Source organism: Cydia pomonella, unplaced genomic scaffold (genome assembly GCF_033807575.1).
Source record: "Cydia pomonella isolate Wapato2018A unplaced genomic scaffold, ilCydPomo1 PGA_scaffold_155, whole genome shotgun sequence".
Classification (NCBI taxonomy): domain Eukaryota; kingdom Metazoa; phylum Arthropoda; class Insecta; order Lepidoptera; family Tortricidae; genus Cydia; species Cydia pomonella.
Genome location: NW_026907798.1, coordinates 48,387 through 69,301, shown reverse-complemented (window position 1 = coordinate 69,301; position 20,915 = coordinate 48,387). Strand labels below are relative to the sequence as shown.

The 20,915-nt window shown below is 39.2% G+C and overlaps 1 protein-coding gene across 1 annotated transcript; it reads left to right on the top strand.

The window, feature by feature from the left end:
• The first annotated feature begins 7,480 nt into the window (after positions 1 to 7,480).
• On the top strand, positions 7,481 to 20,486 carry LOC133533325 (delta(3,5)-Delta(2,4)-dienoyl-CoA isomerase, mitochondrial-like). The gene is made up of 9 exons (XM_061872291.1): positions 7,481 to 7,672; positions 7,752 to 7,890; positions 9,135 to 9,223; positions 9,595 to 9,698; positions 11,118 to 11,221; positions 13,672 to 13,759; positions 15,668 to 15,780; positions 17,842 to 17,968; positions 20,303 to 20,486. Exons 1-9 carry the CDS (start codon positions 7,624 to 7,626, stop codon positions 20,396 to 20,398), a joined length of 909 nt encoding a protein of 302 aa, XP_061728275.1. The 5' UTR covers positions 7,481 to 7,623; the 3' UTR covers positions 20,399 to 20,486.
• Positions 20,487 to 20,915: the final 429 nt, after the last annotated feature.

The following is a 20,915-nucleotide window of genomic DNA, read 5'->3' as shown; positions in this document are numbered from 1 at the left end:
GATGACTCACGCTAAAAACTAGATTTTTATCTACTTGACCAGATACATTATACCTATATATTAGGTACCAAGGACAATTTGAAATAGAGGTGGGTTGTCAAAGTAAAGTTTGTAGTCACAGTAAATTTACTGCCATCTTTCGACACATGATTAAAACTTTTAGCACGCCATTTGACTTTGACCCATATTCTTTCACTGATATGTGTTAGATTTCTTAAATATCAAATAGTGGCGCCATCTAGTAGGCTTGGCCAAAGGTAAGAAGAAGAAACCCTATAAATGGTAAGACAGACAGCCAGACTTAACCTAAGGGAGAGACAAAAGAGCCCGTGACGGCTAGACCTTCGTTTATTCATAAGGTTCTATATATAGGTAAGTATTGTCCCTAATGGCTCCTCTACACGATGGACCATCATACTGGCCCACTAAGATGGGCCAGCGTATAGAGAGAGTAGTGTTGTTGGACGGCTTATGGCGCGGCTGGATGGCGATGGGATGGCCACGGTATCGGTTTTTCGTCCGCACATCAAAGGTAGTGGGCCAGTGATGGTGCGTACGCATCTACACGTGGCCCATTCCATAGTGCGTGCTCTCAGGGCTCTTCTACACGATGGCCCAGCGTAGGCCAGTCCAAGGGACGCAGTTATGCGGTGAAATGAGATAGAAATATCACTTGCTCCCTCTAACGCATAAATGCGTCCCTAGGACTGGCCTACGCTGGGCCATCATGTAGAGGAGCACTCAATCATCCATAGCCATCTCGCTGGTCCAGCGCTGGGCAATCGTGTAGAAGAGCCATAACCATCGCATGGCCATTTCGCTGGTCCAGCGCTGGGCCATCATGTGGAGGAGCCATTATAGGGGTAAACATGATCCCCGCCTATGAAACTTCGAGCTAGCTTCGGCAGTTACATAACAGATACTTTTAGTAACGGTGAATAAAATTATGGCTCAAATTCGTTACAGAAGTAACATTTTTTTTACCGAAATGTCCGTTTGGACATGAAACTATAAGTGTTCCTAGTTGTCTATGGAACCCTAAAAAACACAATCATACGCCGCTTGCATGTAGCTACACATTTTATGGGCACTAACTCCTAATATAAGATATCTAGAACCAGGTTTACGACCTAGAGACGTGAGGGCTAGACTTGACGCGGAAGTTGCCAAATCGCCACTAACGGGACAATTCGTCATGCCTAGGTCACCTAGGCATCGCTAATTTTATAAATTTTTATCCTTAGGTAGCAAAGATACATTAATTGAGTGAGTAAGATGCGTAAAATCTAAGACAATTTCGTGCTTGGAATTTGACAGGTAAACGAGATGGCGCTGTAAGCTCCGTACAGTTTACGGTAACTCTGATTGTCAAAAGTTGACATTTGACAATTCAGTAAACGCAAAACGTATAGCGCAGTACAGCCACAGATTATTAATTAGTTACTTCGTACTTCGTGAGTACAGCGCCACCTGTTTTGGATGTCAAAACAACTAGCACGTTTTTTTTCTTAGACTTTATCTAATTACAAACAATTCTCTTGGGTAGGTAGTTACTTTGCTTTATTAGCCGAGCGAAAGCGAAGGTCTACCTTTCAGCTTGGGCAAAAAAAATCGTAAGTATAATAACGTCTTTGCAATAACCCAGTCTCATTGTCCTCCCAAACTTCAATCCATAGACCGTTATACTGTTCACTTTACTACAATAGTCCCAATGCCTGTTGAGACCGGTTCATAGGTGTCTATTGTTGCGCCCGTGAACGGGTTCCAGCAGGCGTTCTACATGACATTAAAGCTCTCCAAGAGGCCTCTACGTGTTGGATCTATATCCCCACGCAAGCCTATCAAAAGACCGGGATTTATAGGCCCGTGAAATCCAAGGAGATACATAATAAAATAATAATAAATAATAAATAAATAATTGATGAGCAGGTAAGATAATTATAATAACTATACTCTGGCACAGCCACTGCCTGTAGAAAAAGGCGGCAAATTTAAAAAATGTAGGCACGGAGGAATTTGAATTTCGCGCATTTTTCTACTGACAGGGTGTTTCAGTATGGGTACCTATATAGTTTGTTTGTCGATTCAGTTTTTGGATTTTTTTCAAAATGACGGAGCCATGGGAGAGGTCTACGGCTCACAGAGCCACTATTAGTACTTAGATGTCTAAGGGCCACTTGCACCATCCAGGGTACTGGTTAGGCTTGTGTAGTACACATACTCGTACTAAAGTCAAAAAGACTCAATTCCCTGCACTGTACTAGACCCTAATGATTCTGCTTTTAGTACATTTTAATACACTACACGCGAAACGAAACGGGAGCGAGGAGTGGCACTGACAGCAAAGCGATCCGAGTGATCCGACCGAACTAATGCCGAGCGCGTGCGAGGACGACCGAACGGCTCTCGGCTAATATGAGCAAGATAGCACATAGCCGTCACTCCGTTGCAACTCACAGGAGTAAGCGAGATAACCAATTTTTAATTATAGACCCTACTCATAGTGTTGTGTGCCTGCCGGTGAGTATTAAGGTTGCCAGAGCTCAACGAGGGGTCCTCTGGAGTTACAGGCGTACATAGGCTACGGAGACTGCTTACCATCAGGCGGGCCGTATGCTTGTTTGCCATCGACGTAGTATTAAAAAAAAACATGTTGGCGAAAAAAAAACCATTACAACCAATAAGTAGGTTTTTTTTTATTTACCGATAAAAATTGCGAGTTTCCTTTATGTATAAAACTTTAATATCTGTCAAGATTACCTACACCTTTAAAAATCTGTCGGGTTTTACCTGCTCACGGTGTATAGTGCCCTAAACCTAGGTTGGTTTCTCGGAATCATTTAATCCTGTATAAAAATGGAAGAAAATTACAAATTATCGTTTTTATCGCTGATTATTTTTTTCTTCCCAAAATCTGTAAAAGCTTTTCATCGTTACTAGTTAGGAAAAGCCAAGGAAGATCTCCTAAGACCATTTTGTCATAGCAGCACGAAATTTACTAGCTGCCCACTCGGTCGGTACTGGCTGCCGGCCACGATTCGAAGGCAGCGCTGCCTGGCGTTAGTAACAACATGATGTGCGCATGTCAAATAATGAACGTTTTTTATATTATTTTTATATATATATATTTTTATGATTGAGGAGGCAAACGAGCAGACGGAACACCTGATGGTAAGCTATTACCGCCGCCCATGGACATCTGCAACACCAGAGGGGTTGTAAGTGCGTTTCCGGCCTTTAAGATGGGAGTACGCTCTTTTCTTGAAGGTTTGAAGGTCGTATCGGCCCGGAAATACCGCAGGCGACAGTTCATTCCACAGTTTAGCAGTGCGAGGCAGAAAGTTCCTGGAAAAACGCACAGTTGAGGACTGCCAACCATCTAAGTGGTGAGGATGGAAATATTGTCGCGTAGGGCGATGGCGAAAAGAAGCGGCAGGGATTAATCCGAACAATTCTTCGGAGCACTCCCCGTTGTACATGCGATAGAAAATGCAGAGCGAGGCCACATCTCTACGCAGCGCCAAGGAGTGAAGCCGATCCGAAATACGCTGGCAGTCGACAATTCGAGTCGCTCTTTTGGATGCGGTCCAGAGGGAGAAGCTGGTACTGGGGTGCCCCTGCCCATAGATGAGAACAGTATTCCATGTGCGGGCGCACCTGCGCCTTATAAAGCTGTAGGCGTTGGGCCGATGTGAAATACTGTCTCGATCTGTTGAGCACACCGAGCTTTTTTGAGGCTAATTTAGCCTTACCCTCTAGATGGCCACGGAACTGGACTTCACTCGAGATGTCGACGCCAAGGATTCCGATACCGGATGTGGCAGTCAGGGGAGTGCTCTCAAAACGAGGTAATACGACAAACTCTAACTTTTTTGCGGTAAACGCGCAAACTTGTGTCTTGGTAGGATTGAAACGGACTAAGTTAAGTCGACCCCATTCGGAGACTTCTTTTAGGGAAGTCTCAATTTCAGACACAAGTTTGTTCCGGCTCTCTATGACGTTTTCCCGAGAGATATTGGTGCGGCCGGTGTAAGACACATCACCCGTACTATCATCAGCATAACAATGAATGCCGCTGATTTGCAGGCCATTGATATGCAGAAGGAATAGGGTGGGTGATAGCACACAGCCTTGGGGGACACCAGCATTCACAGACATGGAGTCTGAGCATTTACCGTCAACTACGACCTTTATGCTTCTGTCTGCTAGAAAGCTCCTGACCCATACACATAATCTCTCGGGAAGCCCATAAGATGGTAGCTTCGAAAGAAGTGCTTTATGCCAAACGCGATCGAAAGCCTTCGCTATATCCAAACTAACAGCCAATGCCCCCCTTCCCTTTGTCTCGATCGCCTGTGCCCAACGATGTGTCAAGTAAACTAGAAGATCACCAGCCGAGCGGCCTCTACGGAATCCGTATTGTCGGTCACTAAGCAACTGGTGGTCCTCTAGGTACCGAAGGAGCTGGCAGTTGATAATGGACTCCATTATCTTCGAGAAAAGGGAGGTTATAGCTATTGGCCTGTAGTTGGATGGATTTGAGCGGTCGCCTTTTTTAGGGATCGGGTGTACCAAAGCTGACTTCCACGAGGTTGGGACTACGCCAGAAGAGTAAGAGAGCCGAAAAAGACGCGTTATTATTTATATTTTACGTATATTTTATATTAAGGGTGTCACATGTGCGTTTATGACTTATGAAGCAATTGTTTATTTATTTTTAACTTTATTGCACATTAAAAATAAGTACAAATGGCGGACTTAATGCCTTAAGGCATTCTCTACCAGTCAACCATAGGGCAAAACAGAAATTGTTTGTACTATACAACCTAAAAATAATTAATTAATTTGAGCTATCGTTTTGTTTCCTCCTCTTGACCACGGCGAGCTGTGATTGGTCAATTTCACTATAGTTGACTAAACCGTTTTGAAATGAATATTATAGTTGAGTTGGGAGCTCATACATGAAAAGTACCCAATTACAGTTTAGTATACGAAATCTTAATTCAACCATTACAGTCCACGGGTAGAAAAAATATTATAGAAAATTTGTTGAATTTTAAAGAGGCTATTTAACCCTTTACCAGGCTAAGGGATATAATAAGGGATAATATTTCCCACATACGGCACTTCAAACTTGTGTTCTATTTTCGATGAGTAAGACTGACATTCGATTTTCATTTTTGAACTGTCAGCCTGATAGGGACCGTGCGCGTTGGAGGGTCTGCCATCTTGTGGCCTGAATCGGAACCATAAACATGTACATTTACATGTCACGTGTTTTCTTGTGTATAGTAGGTTCTGCCATCTTGTGGGCTACATCGGAACAATAAACATCACATTTACGCCTCGCGCCAAAAATCTGAGGGCTCCTGTGCTGCCTCCTACAGTTGATGCACGCTCCCTATAAAGGCTTAAGATATTTAATAGCCGGCTAAATGCATTTATCGGTGAGGTGTGTGCCTTGAGACTCTATTATTATCAAACTAGGATAAAATAATAATCTCATGAATAGTTTTGAATCTGGTGTTATTATCACGTTATTATACTACTCTTTGTGTTAATAAGCACCGACTTATAATTTTATGATTATAAGTTTCCGTTTTCTGTCCTTTGACGTTTAAGGTCTTCTTTCTTCCTTCTGTAACTGGGCTATAACCGCGAAAATCGAAGTTCGTCAATTGCGGGGATTTTTTTATCACTCTAATTACGTCTTAGTGAGAGTAAAAGAGAAAGATCACAGCTATTTGCGAATTTCGATTTTCGTGGTAGGCCCCTGCGTGGTTATGGAATGGTCTTTGGTTTTGTAAGTGTGAAACGTATGTTTTGGAACAATCGCATGGCAACTGTCAGTTCAGGGTTGCCAACTTAGTGGTTTTACCACTAAATTTAGGGGGAAAAAAAGCAGCCAGTGGTTTTTTTAGGGGCTAAGTATTTTTAGTGGTTTTTTTAGGGATTTTTCTAAAAGTGTTCACGATGTGAGAAGCTACATACTATACTGGAAATGAAACGTTCTCGATACCATAGTGTATCCCACTCTGTGTTGCTTGAATTCGCAAGTGCGATTGAGAAGGACATACACGGCTGAACGTTCCGATCTAAGCTACACAGTGATTTGTAACGTGGTTGTATGATATTTCGTCGCTGTAAAGGCGGTTTAGACCATCATTTATGGTCGGGCCCCTTTGTCGGGTCGTGCAGTGTTAGGCCGGCCACATACATACGGAATTTTTACCCGATTTCCTTACGAAATGACCTGTGTGAACGGAACGTCGCTATACACATTCATACAGCTGTCTCGTTTGCACATGTCATTTCATACGGAAGACGTATAGAAATAGAAAGTCCGTAATGTTAATAATAAAAAGCAAGTACGGTGGAGCAGGGAGAGGCAGGGTACTTCCATACGTGCGGTAGTCTGTTATGGCTATAAGTTTGATCTAGGTGTTGGGCCCCACCAAAAGTATCGTGTAAATAAGCTTCTAGCGCTCTATTTTGGGTCTGTGGCGTCGTGGCTGTTGATTCTTGGATTTGATGGCAAACTTGAGTACGACGGGTGCGCACACGTTATTGGATGTAAGCGAAAGATGCAAGAACTTTTTATGTTGCCTTGCAGAACAGATACAAAAACGGCTGCCGGATAATTTATCAATCCTGAAAGTAATTGCTAATTTAGACCCAAAAGTTGTTACGTCTCAAGTAAAACCTGACATAAAACCAGTTTTAAATCACATTCAGCGACCTCATATTTACGGAAACAAAAATGATATCGAATCTGAGTGGGACCAATTGAGTAATAAAATGTGGTCAAACACTTCAACATCAGCGGATTTTTACTCTGAAGTATACCTACGACGATTGCGATGCTGCTGGCTGCAAACGTTTCGAAAATATCGCAAAATGCGGGTTGGCGTTTATAACAGTTCCCATTTCAAATGCAAGGGTATAACGCGCGTTGTCTATAACCGTTGTGGCCCTAGTGAAAAAGGGTACAAGTCTCTGGCAGTTTAGGTGTATAAGGGCATAAGTGTTACGTGGAACTTACACCCCTTTACACCTGCGCTGCCAGATACTTGTACCCTTTTTCACTAGGGCCACAGATTATAATATAGTAAAAAATAAGCTGCGGAATAGATTATCCATTGAAATGCTGCAAAGTGTGATGATGGTCCGCTTCACACTACAGCGATTAGGATCTTGCGTGACATTAACTCCAACTAATAAAATGTTAAAACTATTTACCGTTCATATTTATGATCATAAAAGTGTCGAACCGGTTGACAATGATTTAATGTACGAAATTCTGGAAAATGTACAAATAAAGAATTAATTAAACGTATAATTTCTTTTATTTTTTATTTAGTGGGTTTTCCAAAACAATAGTACAGTTTTAGGGGCTTTTAAGTTGAGCTCTAGGGGTAAAAAAAAATTGGAGTTGGCAACCCTGTGTCAGTTTGAGATTGACATTACCGAACAAATTTCCGCCCGATTGACAACACAACTTGACGACTTTCATTTGTTATTTAAGTTTCCAAACAATTTGGACTTTGCTCTTTTGTTTTCTTTTCCTCATTTTAGTTCTGTTAGTTTATTTATTTTAATTAAATACTTGCAAGTTGTAGGAACATGACGTCTTTATTGAAAAACATAGTTTTTAAACAACACAGAATAACAAGTAGGTTGATAAATTATTGCAGTTGCATTTTACTATTTACAGTAAAGAAATGGCATTTTCATTTATTTTATATTTTCAGGTTTATTAAGATTTTATTCATCGACTAGTGAAGTGCCTAAATTCGATACTTTAGCTGTGTCAATACCAAAAAAACACGTATTTCATGTGGAGCTAAATAGGCCTAAGAAACTGAACACATTTAACCACAATATGTGGATGTAAGTACCCGGAAATTCGACTATGTAAAGTCATTGGAGAAAATCGTCTGCATGCTTTTTCATTGCTTTTAACTCTTGCGCTTGTACACATGTAGATGTAGTGTAGGGACGCCCGGCCGGAAACAGGTGAGCTGTTGATTGCGTGCTGCGTTCATTCAACCCAATTCCCTGAAGTTGGAACTGCAGGTTATTGTCCTGGCGGCATTCCCATACTCTTCTCCTCAAATCTTGTTTTCGTACAGAACAGGACATCTTTAAGTTTGACATCCTTTAGTTTGTTTTCTTTTAGTAAGTCTCTACTTAATGTATTGTATAATAATGTAAGCTAGTCTTTTGTACACATACCCCACATAGAGAAGGTCAGTAGAACAGAAGTCGTGAAGCTCTTCCTTATTGACTGTGTCTGAGACACATACAGTCAAGGAAAAAGGTTTGTCACTTTTCGATTCTATGTAATGGTTATGGTTCAAAAGTGACAAACTTTCAAATTTCATGACTGTAGATACATATACAAATACAAGAGTTCTTGCCCTCTGATAATTAATTTTATATTCTGCCCACATTGACCCTAAGAGGGAAGAATAGCTTTGTGATCCTAACGAAATAACGGGTTTCCACTAACTAAATCTTTTTTTTTAGCGATAAGACCACCTGTTGTTACCTGGTTCTATTTTCCTTTAAAATTCATTTGTAGTTTTACATGTATGTAAAATGTATAATTGTTGGTGCAATAAAGAATATTTACTTACTTACTTACTAAATCTTAACAAATCACTTTGATTTTTATGTCAATCACTTCAGCATAATATATTGTAGGGTTAATATATATATATATATTTTCATTGTGTCAACATACTAAAAAATCATGGAGAATGGAAAACAGTGGAAAAACATTTTCTCTTTTGGTATGGACGACGGATGTGTTATATGTGGTTGACTAAAACTGTAGTATGTCATAAAATCCTTTTTTTAAGATTGTATATTCCATACAAACAATTTTTTTATTTAGTAACTAGGCGGGTCCACACAGAGCGAGCATACGCGTGAGGCAATTTCCTCGCGCACAAAACGGCCAGTGTAGACTTACCTCGACCAAGGTGGCGCGCTCGGGCGAGGTAAACTCGCGCGCCGCCTCGGCCGAGGCACGTCTACGCTGGCCGGTTTGTGTGCGAGGAGATTGCCTCGCACATACATGCTCGCTCGCTCGCTCTGTGTGGACCCTACTAGTGAATTTCTAATTTCAGAGAGATGAAACAATGTTTTGAAGCATTGAGTCTAAACCCTGAATGCCGAGTGGTTGTACTTTCAGCACAAGGGAAACATTTCACTGGAGGTATGTTTTCAGTTTTGTTTTTTAATGTTCTCTATTCTGGTCAGGCCCACTATTCAAAATATTTCTGTTTTTAATTTGAATCTTTTTTCATAATTAATTGGGATGAATTTTGTTTGTTAACAACTTAACAAAATAAATGCTACTTTATATGGTTTATGAATGGTTCTAATCCGATTAAAATGATTTGTACATTGGGTCTCAGGATAAACTATTGCAAATATGAATCCCGTTTAAATATTAAAATAGTTTATCACTGACTGTTTTTCTTTTATTAATACTAAATACACAAATGTCTTAACTCATCTCTATATGATCTCTTCTTTTTTCATGTAATTACTGTATTTTTAACATATATATATTTTATTTTACAGGCATAGACCTAAACAGTTTCATGGAAAAAGCTAGTGACATTGGGGAATGTGGGGATCTTGCTCGGCAAGTGAGATTCATGAACAAAATCATTGGGCTATATCAGGTAAGTCATTATTTATGAAGATTAAGGCTGCACCTGACGCCAACGGCCTGGCGCGTTTGGGCGGAACTTATACCCCTCACTGAAAAAGATCAAGCGGGCAGAACTATGCGTTCGAAATAGAATTTCGCTTGCTCGCGCCACGCAGCACAGGTCCGTCTCGCAATATGACTTGCCCCGCACTGACTACGGACGAAAGTGGGGTAATGGTAGGAACTTAGGCAGGATTAAGGCTTATTTTTTAGGAATTGAGGCAAAGTTTTATGAATTTGCAGAAAGAAAGAAAACCAAATCATTTTATAGTGTTTTGTGAGAAAGATCATAAAGTTTCATATATTTTCGATAATAGTTGCAGTAGTAATGAGGTTATAACTGAAAGAAATAGGGGTGACTACTGACTACAAGATTTTTTTTCTTGTCTTATTTAAATTAAATCAGATTTTCAGAAAATCCATATCATTGCTTAAATCTTGTTGATTGTTTTTTTTTTTTTCTGCTTAGAAAGTGCCATATTGAATATAAAAAATGGTTCAGAGTAACTCCGTTTTACGGTATTTTGCGGGAGGAGGAGCCTTAAAATGAAGTGGACAATGACACTTGACCATTTCTCCATACACACATACACAATACAAACAAACTGAAATAAATGTCATATACTAAGAAAAAGTGACCAAGGCCTCCAGTGCCCCAGGCTGGTATTAAACTAAAAAAATATTTTCCGAAAAGAATTTAATTTGTTCTAATACTTCTAATAATACAAACATAGTGTCAAATTTCCTCTCCGCATATAAACATTACAAATAATTCTTTGACACAATTAGAGGTATATTAACACAGCTCATTTGCTTAATTTTTTTTCGTGTTTTAGACTATTAAAAAGATTAATTTGTCTATGCACAGTCTATTGATGGAAGCATATTTTACTTAATAAGTACAGTCAGAGATAATAATAATATAATAAATCATTTATTCCAGACAACATCGATCCATAGGTATACCATTGGATTACATTTACAATAAAATAATAATAATAATAATTAGGTGTATAACTGAAACATTCTTGACTAGACATTAAAATTAAATTAATAATTGATAAAATAAAAATAACTTGACAATTCATTGATGGGTAATAATAAAATTAATTGATTATTAAAAGATTAAAAATATAAAATTGTAATTAAAATTAAAGGTATGCACAGTCCAGTTAAGTTAAAATATCGAAACTTAAACTAAGAAGCAATTAAAATTAGGTAATTGATAAAATATAAAATAACTTGACAATTAATTGAGAGCTATACTCGCATATGTAATAATAAAAATCATTGATTATTACAAGAATAAAAACTAAGATAAAAGCTTGAATTAAAAATGATACTTAGGGATGTAATAGCTAGAACTTATACAATTCGCCGACTGTTTCAGGACGGGATTTCCTCACTGGAGAAATGTGTGAAGCCGGTGCTGACAGTATCCCACAACGCATGCGTCGGCGCGGGGGTGGACCTGATCACTGCCGCTGACATGAGGTGGGTCAGCTGTTTATTGTTGCGTAGGGCCAGGGACATGGCGGTGACGCGTGTTTAGAGTCAGCATTTTTGGTATTTTTTTATACCACGACGGTGGCAAACAAGCATACGTCCCGCCTGATAGTAAGCAGTCACCGCAGCCTATGGACGCCTGTAATTTCAGGGGTGTTACATGCGCGTTGACAACCCTTTAATATGAAAACGTGTACACTCCTTTTTAGAAGAACCCGATACTGTAGGTAGACCTGAATAATTGCATGCTCCATCTTGACTTAAATATTTGTATGCCTAATGGCAAAACATGGTGATACGCTACTATAATTATAAGACCTATTATGTACCTGTGTTTACAAATAAACGTATTGATTAATTGAACTGTGTGTGTGATACTGTATACAGTTCAATGGAGAAGCTTAGCGCAAGTCTTACAGTCACAGAAAAGTAATAGTACTACTGTAGAGAAATGAAACTTCCAACAAAACCGAAGTTTGACAGCGATTCAGGGACAAATCGTGCTGTCTCTTTCTAATGTATGGCACTATCCCTCAGTGGCGTAGCATGGGGGGGGCGGAGGGTGCGGTCCGCACCGGGCGGCACTTTGCCGGGGGCGGCGCTGCGGAGGTGTCAGTTAAAAAAAAATTTTAATTTAATTATTTTTTTAATATAAAAAAAAAGTTAATTTCTTCCAGTGTTTTTTCGTCATTTTTTTTGTTACCAAATCCGGGTACCTATGCAGGTTCTATGCATGGGTGATGCAAGCACAAGGTTTCTCAATAACTATTGTTTAGGAAACTTATTTCGTTTCAATGTTATTTTAAATAAATGTCTCCTTACGCATTCTTTGTACTTCACCGTAATACGGCAATGACAGACCGTCGTTTCACATGACTTTGAGTAAAAAGCAAGATATAAAAACAAGCTTGCGAATTAGCGAATTGCTGCAGCTGCCCCAATTTTTCGATTTCGCGGCTTCTCGTATGAAACTAGGCAGTATATACTAATATAATATTTTGGTAAACGGCCTTTTGAGCTAAAAGATACTGGTAGAAAAACATCAAAGATACGCGTTACGCGTACATTGTTGCAACACGAATTACACCTTGGAGGCAATCGACAGCATTTTTTGCTTACAGAAAATAATGATTTAACGATTACCGATGACTGTTTCATTGGATATATTCACAAAGTTAGCGAGTAAAAAGATTAAAAAAAAAAATTTTAAACGGTGTTTCGTGTCAACTATACTGCTCAAAAAGTTAGATACCCGGAACGGAACGAGTCCTTTACTCCTTTGGTGGGCGGCAGCTGGCGAGCCTATTGCACTTATTACATAGTAATACTGATTTCTCCATTATTCAGATTATTCTATTAAGTTTTCTCTGTAATGTTTCTAAGTGATATTCTACCTTCTATTCTATGTCAAAAAATGTTAATTTCACTTTTCAATTCAATAAATTATTCAATAAAACTAATAAAAGTACTCTTTTTACACCATGCCCAAATTTTTTATAATGGATGACAAAAATAAGAGGGCGGCAAATTTGGGATCCGCACCGGGTGCGAGTGACCTATGCTACGCCACTGCTATCCCTTTCGGCTATTTAGGGTTGTCAAATTTCAAGTCATTATCTAATCTGTGCTTGTGCACGAAAAGGGACGTCATGTTGTGCCAACCCTAATTGCTCGGAGCAATGCTGAGCCGAACGGAGCCGAGAATGCCCGAACGCTCTAGTGTCTCCCCACTGATACAGTGCGCACATAACTAAATAATACGATACCGCGGCACCCCCTGGCCTTGAGAAATCTATTTTTGCAACCTGATATAATGATGGAGTCATAATAAATCGTTGTACTAAAGTGAACTTTGTTCTATGTCCTCCCCAACAGTCACCCATATCTAAAGTTGTTATTCTATCCCGTCAGCCAAGGTACAAAAGCGGCAAAGTTTGTCAGCAAAATTATACCATAAAACCAACCATCTATAGTCCAATACTACAACTATGATCCAGAAGATCAATACTATGCAGGTATTGAGCGTTTCTCTTTTCACCACTTTTTTCTATTTTTATGTTTTTTTTTTTATACTACGTCGGTGGTAATCAAGCATACGGCCCGCGTGATGGTAAGCAGTCTCCGTAGCCTCTGTACGCCTGAAACTCCTGAGAAGTTACATGCGCGTTGCCGACCCTAAACCCGCCCCCCCTCGTTGAGCTCTAATCAGGATCGCGAGCCTTCACGTATCGGTATGTATCCACAATATGCATGTTTCCTCACGATGTTTTCTTTCACCGAGAAGCTAGTGGTAAATACCAAATACGAAATGATATTCCGTTCATTAGTTCCAAAAAGCTCCCCAGAAAGGTACCCAGGATCGGAACCCACGGCCTTCAAAATGCCTTAGAATATATTTCTGGTTTCCAGATAGTAGACTTAAATTATCTGGTTTCCAGATACTGTACAGAAGACTGCTGGTTCCAGGTCAAAGAAGTGGACATTGGTCTCGCGGCAGACGTGGGGACGCTGCAGAGGTTACCTAAAGTTAGTATACTTATATAACCACTCACGTGCTTAGTGCAACTGTAGTTACCAGTTATCACCCTATTTTATTATAATAATAGAAGTCACTGAAAAATATCAAGCACGTGATTGGTTAACTCAAATATCAAATATCAAACATTTATTCAGCAAATAGGCCACAGGGGCACTTTTACATGTCCATTTTTACAAACAATAAAAATTAAAAAAAAAACAATTACAAATATGGAATCGATGAAATAATAAATACTTTATTAGAGATGTATACTGTCTCTAAATGTCAAATTACACAAAAAAAACTATGATAAAAAAATAAAACCATAAAATACTAAAATTCTTTAGAGATGTATAAGTCTCTAAATGTCAGAGATAAATTATAAAAAAAAATATTAAATTATCCTTAGACATGTAGAGGGTCGCCAAGGCTTGAATTCTTATATAAATAATTAAAAGACAAAAAATAAAATAATTAATTAAAACAGACAAGAACCGAATGAAGTGTCTCACGTTAATGCCACTCAAAAGTAAAGTTACATACTTTAACATAACATGTACCCCGTGTAAGCTTAAACAGACCGGTCTCCACAAACAGCACCCGTTCACGAGTATGACGTGTATCTCAGCCATCGCCTCCCTCAACCTTCATTCGGGAAAGTGGCGACCCGATCAACGACGCCACCGTAAGTAAAGACTTTTAACTCATCTCTATCTCAAAAGAAAACAAAAGGAGGAACCATTATAGGTAGGGTTGCCATACGTCCCGTATAAACGGGACCGTCACCGTATTTAAGTATCGTGTCCCGTATTTTTACCCGTCCCGGTTTTGTCCCGTATATCAATACTGTAGAATACGTATATACATAAATGGTCATAATCATCCTGTTTAACTACATTGTTTCTACACCTATGTGACTTACTGGGTATATGTATTTGCACCCTTGGGGCTAGGTCGACTTGTGTAAAATTGTCCCCAAATATTAATATATTTTAATAATATGGTATGCAATCAATGGATTAGATAATTTATTAGAGGTGTATACAGTATAAATGTCGAATAACACAAAAAACAATACTTTACAAAAATATACATATAACAACCAAATACTAAAATATCTAAAATTCTTTAGAGATGTAAAAGTCTCTAAGTGTCAGAGCTAAAATATATATAATAAAAAAGCGGCCAAGTGCGAGTCGGACTCGCCCATGAAGGGTTCCGTACCATTTATGACGTATTAAAAAAAACTACTTACTAGATCTCGTTCAACATTTTACCACTTTGGAAGTGTCTCTCGCGCAAACTATTCATTTTAGAAAAAAATGATATTAGAAACCTCAATATCATTTTTGAAGACCTATCCATAGATACCCCACACGTATGGGTTTGATGAAAAAAGATTTTTAGAGTTTCAGTTCTAAGTATAGGGAACCCCCAAAATTTACTGTTTTTTTTTTCTATTTTTGTGTGAAAATCTTAATGCGGTTCATAGAATACATCCACTTACTAAGTTTGAACAGTACAGCTCTTATAGTTTCGGAAAAAAGTGGCTGTGACAGAATCGGACAGACAGACGGACATGACGAATCTATAAGGGTTCCGTTTTTTGCCATTTGGCTACGGAACCCTAAAAACGATTAGGTACCAAATTATCATATATATAGGTTATTATAAGACAAGGAATGAAATGAGGCAAACAGACAAAAACCAAATTAATTGTCTCACTTTAATGCCACTCAAAAATATAGTTACATTTAACATAACACGTAGATAGGTCGTTCTCCTCTACATGTCATATTTCTCAACCAGTTCGCGTAAAATTTTCAACTCTTGAATGAAAGAATACATCAAAAATTAAAATTTTGACCAATAAACTTATTTATCTAGGTCATGAACAATGATTCCAATCATTTCAGGTGATTGGCAACTCTTCTATAGCCCGTGAGTTGTGCTACACGGCGAGGAAGATGGACGCCAAAGAGGCGCTCGCGCTAGGACTCGTCAGCAAAGTGTACAAAGACAAGGACTCGTGAGTATCATGTCAGATGATGATGATTACATCGGTAACACTATAGCCCGCGATGCTACACGGCGTAGAGGATGGACGCCAGAGAGGCGCTCGCGCTTGGACTCGTCAGCAAAGTGTACAAGGCCAAGGACTCGTGAGTAGCATGTCAGATGACGATGGATGACAATAAGGGTGATGTACAGGATTGCAACAACTATCGGTGAATAAAGCTCATGTCACATAGTATGAAGATATGGGAAAAAGTGGTAGCGAGACGAATGAGAGAAGAAAGTGAGGTAACACAGAACCAATTTGGGTTTATGCCGGGCCGGGGAACTACGGACGCCATATTTGCACTTCGCCAATTGTGCGAAAAATATAGACTTGCGCAAAAGAACTTGCACATGGTGTTCGTGGACCTGGAAAAGGCATACGATAGAGTCCCCCGTAAGGTTCTGTGGTGGGCTATGAGAGAAAAAGGAATGCCAGAGAAGTATGTGCGGCTTATTCAGGCTATGAATGATAGAGCCAGTACTCACGTCAGGTCTGAAGCTGGAGTAACCGACAAGTTCAATGTGGCGGTAGGTTTACACCAGGGGTCAGCTTTAAGTCCGTATTTGTTCCTCCTGGTTATGGATGCTCTGACATCGAACATACAGGAGGATGCACCCTAGTGTATGCTGTTTGCCGACGACATTGTTCTTGTCGGAGAAAATGCACTTGAGGTCCAGAGCAGGCTGGGAAAATGGCAAGAAAAGCTGGAAAGTGTGGGACTAAAAATAAGCAGAACCAAAACGGAGCATATGTTCTGCGATTTCGGTGGTTTATCCAGTTTTTCCCATATTGCCTTAGATGGTGTATCCCTACCAGTCTGCTCCGATTTCCGGTACCTTGAGTCATTGATCCAAAGTGACGGCAACATCGACCGTGACGTGAAAAATAGAATAAATGCGGGATGGATGAAATGGCGACAGGTCTCTGGAACAACTTGCGATCCACGAATGCCCTTAAACTTAAGGGGAAAATCTACAGGACGATCGTGAGACCTGTTGTAATGTATGGATCAGAATGCTGGGCGACGAAAGTGACGGATGAAAGAAGAGTGCACGCAGCGGAAATGAGAATGTTGAGATGGATGTGTGGAGTGACGAGAAAGGATCGGATTAAGAATGAGTATATAAGGGGAAGTTTGAAAGTAGCACCGGTAGCGGAGAAGATAAAGAGTGGTAGGTTAGCGTGGTATGGGCATTTAATGAGGAGGGATGAATGTCATATAGGAAAAAGAATGTTAGGAATGAATGTTGATGGACGGAGAGCGGATGGTAGACCGAAAAAACGATGGATGGATTGTGTGAAAGAGGATTACAGAAAGAAAGGAGTGAGTGCTGAGGTGACGAAAGATAGAGGAGAATGGAAGAGAATAACATGTTGTGCCGACCCCACATAACGTGGGATAACGGCAGGAGGAAGAAGGAAGAGGGTGAGGATCGGGGTGTTAAGAGAGCTAATTTTGGGACGACCGACTGGTCGCCGTCCAGTGGGTCGGCCCAGATACCGCTGGAGCGACAGTGTACATGTACAGGCGGATCTGTGCCAACTCAAAGCCGATAACTGGCAGGAAGTGGCACAGGATCGGGACAGGTGGCGTTCTCTCGTTTTGGAGGCCAAGACCCTCTTTGGATCACTCCACCACAATAGTTAGTTAGTTCAGTTATGTGGTGTCGTTTCCGCTGGAATGACCCAGCTGACATAGCCACTATTTAATTTATGTTTGAAATTTGTGTAACCCATTGACATATATACATACCTATCTAAGGACGGGCCTTACGGACAATAAGAATGGGGCCAGTACAGCGGTGTCACGCCCACGATTTCGAGCAAATCATGCAGTCTAACACCGCAACGCGATTGGTTGATGAGTGCGCACCACGCGCGCGATTGGACGCAACTAGTTCCGTTAGACTGTACGATTGGCTCAAATTCGAGAGTGACACCACTGAACTAGCGCCATTCTTAGTGCCCGTAAGTCCCGTCCTTAGTTATATATATGTCAATGGTATAACCTGACTTATTTCACCGCAGGGCCATACTTGGAGTGATGGAGATCGCGGAGACCATAGCCTCAAAGAGTCCCGTGGCGATACAGACCACGAAACAAAGCCTCGTGTACTCGCAAAGTGTTACTACTGACGAGGGACTGGCGCATATTGTAAGTATACAGGTTGGAATCTCTTAATGGTCAATCATATTTATTTTAAATACAGTCAAATACCCTGTTGGCATAAAAAAAAAGGTTGTCATAAATAACTTTTTCTCGCACCCTGTATGTTTTTTCCAAAGTCTGTAGCGGGATCTGGTAGCTACCCTCACTGACCCATTAAGAAATTCCACCCTGTATAATAAACACACTTATAATTGACCAATAATGAAACGTACAAATTTTGTAAAATAAGTATTTAACACCTGTTTATAAACTACTTTTACAGTACATATGGTGCTACTTTACCGCCCTAGTGCGAAAATTAGCATATTACGTTACTGTGTCGAACATTTAAAGGGCCATATGTACTGTAAAACGTTGTACGATACATGTGCGAATGCGAATAGGTAATTCGCAACTCGTGTCGATTTAAAACACTCCCTACGGTCGTGTTTTAATTTATCGCCACTCGTTTCGAATTTCCTATTTTTCGCACTTGTATCGTAATGTACTATTAACAAAGCTCTGGTGACAGTGCTTCCCAGCACAAACTGTGGCCTATTTTTATTAGAAATTATTTACTCAAGTTACTCTATAAATATACTGCTAGAGTCTGGCTACTGAAATAATACACAATATGTTGGCGGGAAATTCAAAAAATCTTAGACTGGTCACACTTTGTGTAGTAGGAATTATAGTTTTGATACTAGAAAATATTTTTGATTTTCTGTGCACACGTATTGGGCTAGCGTGGGGACTATAGCCCGAGCTCTTTCGCACATGAGAGGAGGCCTGTCTCCAGCAGTGGGACGTATATAGGCTGAATTATTATTATTATTGTGCACCCGTAAGGTACCTAAGGAAATAAGTTAATATACGTTGACGTGCACTCAAAGTCAGCTCACGTAATTTCTACCTCTATGTAAAGTACGAGTATATAGACATGTTTCGCCAAGATATTTTTATATCAATTTACTACTGACCTTTTATATCAATTTAGCCACAGATTTCTTCTAAATATTAGTTTTCAGTAACTCTTAACGTTCCAATGCTTTGATTTTATTGATATTTTCCAGAACTTCTAGTTTATCCGTTTCTATACACACTTGTCCTTTTCATGAGATTCAGGTATTCATAAATTCACGTAATTAATCAAAGTTATAGGCAAAATGTTAGAACTAGTACTTAAAGTATCAAAATATGAATAGAGCACCAACCTACTAAATTGTTTACGACTTGTAAACATACCAGTTTTTCTTTATACAACGCTTCACGTCGACTTCGCACATTGTCGTAATTATTTATGAGCTTAAATAATAGTTTGCGGACTTCACTCGGTATAGTCATTATTCATATTATTTAAAATAAACCCCTTAGAAACTGCGAACAATTTGAATGAATAACATAAATTGACAACAGACTTTTAGCCTTTTTTTTAAAATCATAGACAATTGGTGATACAACATGGTAATATCCGTCAACAATGTTTGGCTAGCCAGACTCTACTATATTGCACATTACTGTTTGTGTTACTTTTAGCAAACTAACTTCTGGGATTTCATGGCTAGGCTTTTTTCGGGCCTATTGTGGCTTTAATACTTTTAACAGATTTAATTGGCCCAAGTGCTCAAATTAGGTTAAAACAGGTCGTGGTTTCCTTGTACTCTCAATAGATGTCGCTAGTGGTTGCTATACAATTTGAAGCTAAAATTATAATTGTCATACAAATTACGAAAATGTATTAGATATTTAATTAACTATGTTTCAATGGAAATACCTCTGACGTCACATTCAGAACCTAAGAATCATCTGTGTACCTACATTGCATACTTGATACTTGTGATCTTAATAGGTACGGTCACGTCTGGAAATATAGATACGGACAAAGTGCCAGAAATATGTATACACTACCCTAATATACGGGCCATAAGGTCGCCTATACATATTTTTGGCCCTTCGATCGTGTCGATGTTTTCAGACGTGACTGTACACTTAATGTCTCAACTCCCAGCATTTATAAATTTAAAAAACTTCTACTATCAATAGTTAGAATTTATCAAACGTTAGAATTTATCAAGCAATACTTAATGCAACCAAGATTAATCCAATAAAATCTAAACTTGCTCATATGTACCCATATTAAAACACCAATGCATTACGTCTCATGTCTGAAAACGTTTGCATTTATTTATATAAAAATCGAAAAATAAATTAATACTAGCTTTAAGCGCAGAGTGCGAATATATAAAAAAAAAAAAAAAAAAAAACAAAATACAATAATTAAACATTACTGTATTAAATGTTCATTATAATTATTTCAAATGTATTTTCTTTTGTTCACAGCGCCTCATAAATCAAGCAATGCTGCTTAGTGACGATTTAAGCAAATCTGCAATGGCTGCAGTCGCGAAGGAGCAAGCCGAATTCGACAATTACTAATTTAGAAAATACAAGTGATAACATTTTGTATATTATTTAATTTGTAAAAATTTTAATCAAAATAAAGTATTATTGTTAATTTTGTAAATCTATTTTGTCTATTCCATTGCGTGACGTTGGCACACGAAAATAATTGAGTATCTAGTCTAATCTTAAATGTTACAACAATGTACTTAATGGCTACCCTTCAATACCCAATAAAATACTTAAAAGCCAATATGGCCGTTTCTAAAATTCCGGATGAAATTGCTTACGTCATAGCTCCGAACTACGTCACTGCACCGGGTATTAACAAAGAAAATCAGGTAACCTAGTTTATAGAGAGGCTTGCATTTACGCTTGCTGCGAATGACCTACCCCAAAATAGAGCGTCTAAAAATAGAACCAGGGCCCACACTGCCTGTGAATGGTGCAATTGCAATATAGGCCACGGTGCAATGATATGACCTATTTATTTTTCAATGGCTGGTAGCATGAACGGGGATGGGCCCGGTCGAGCCCCTCCATTCAGTAAGGC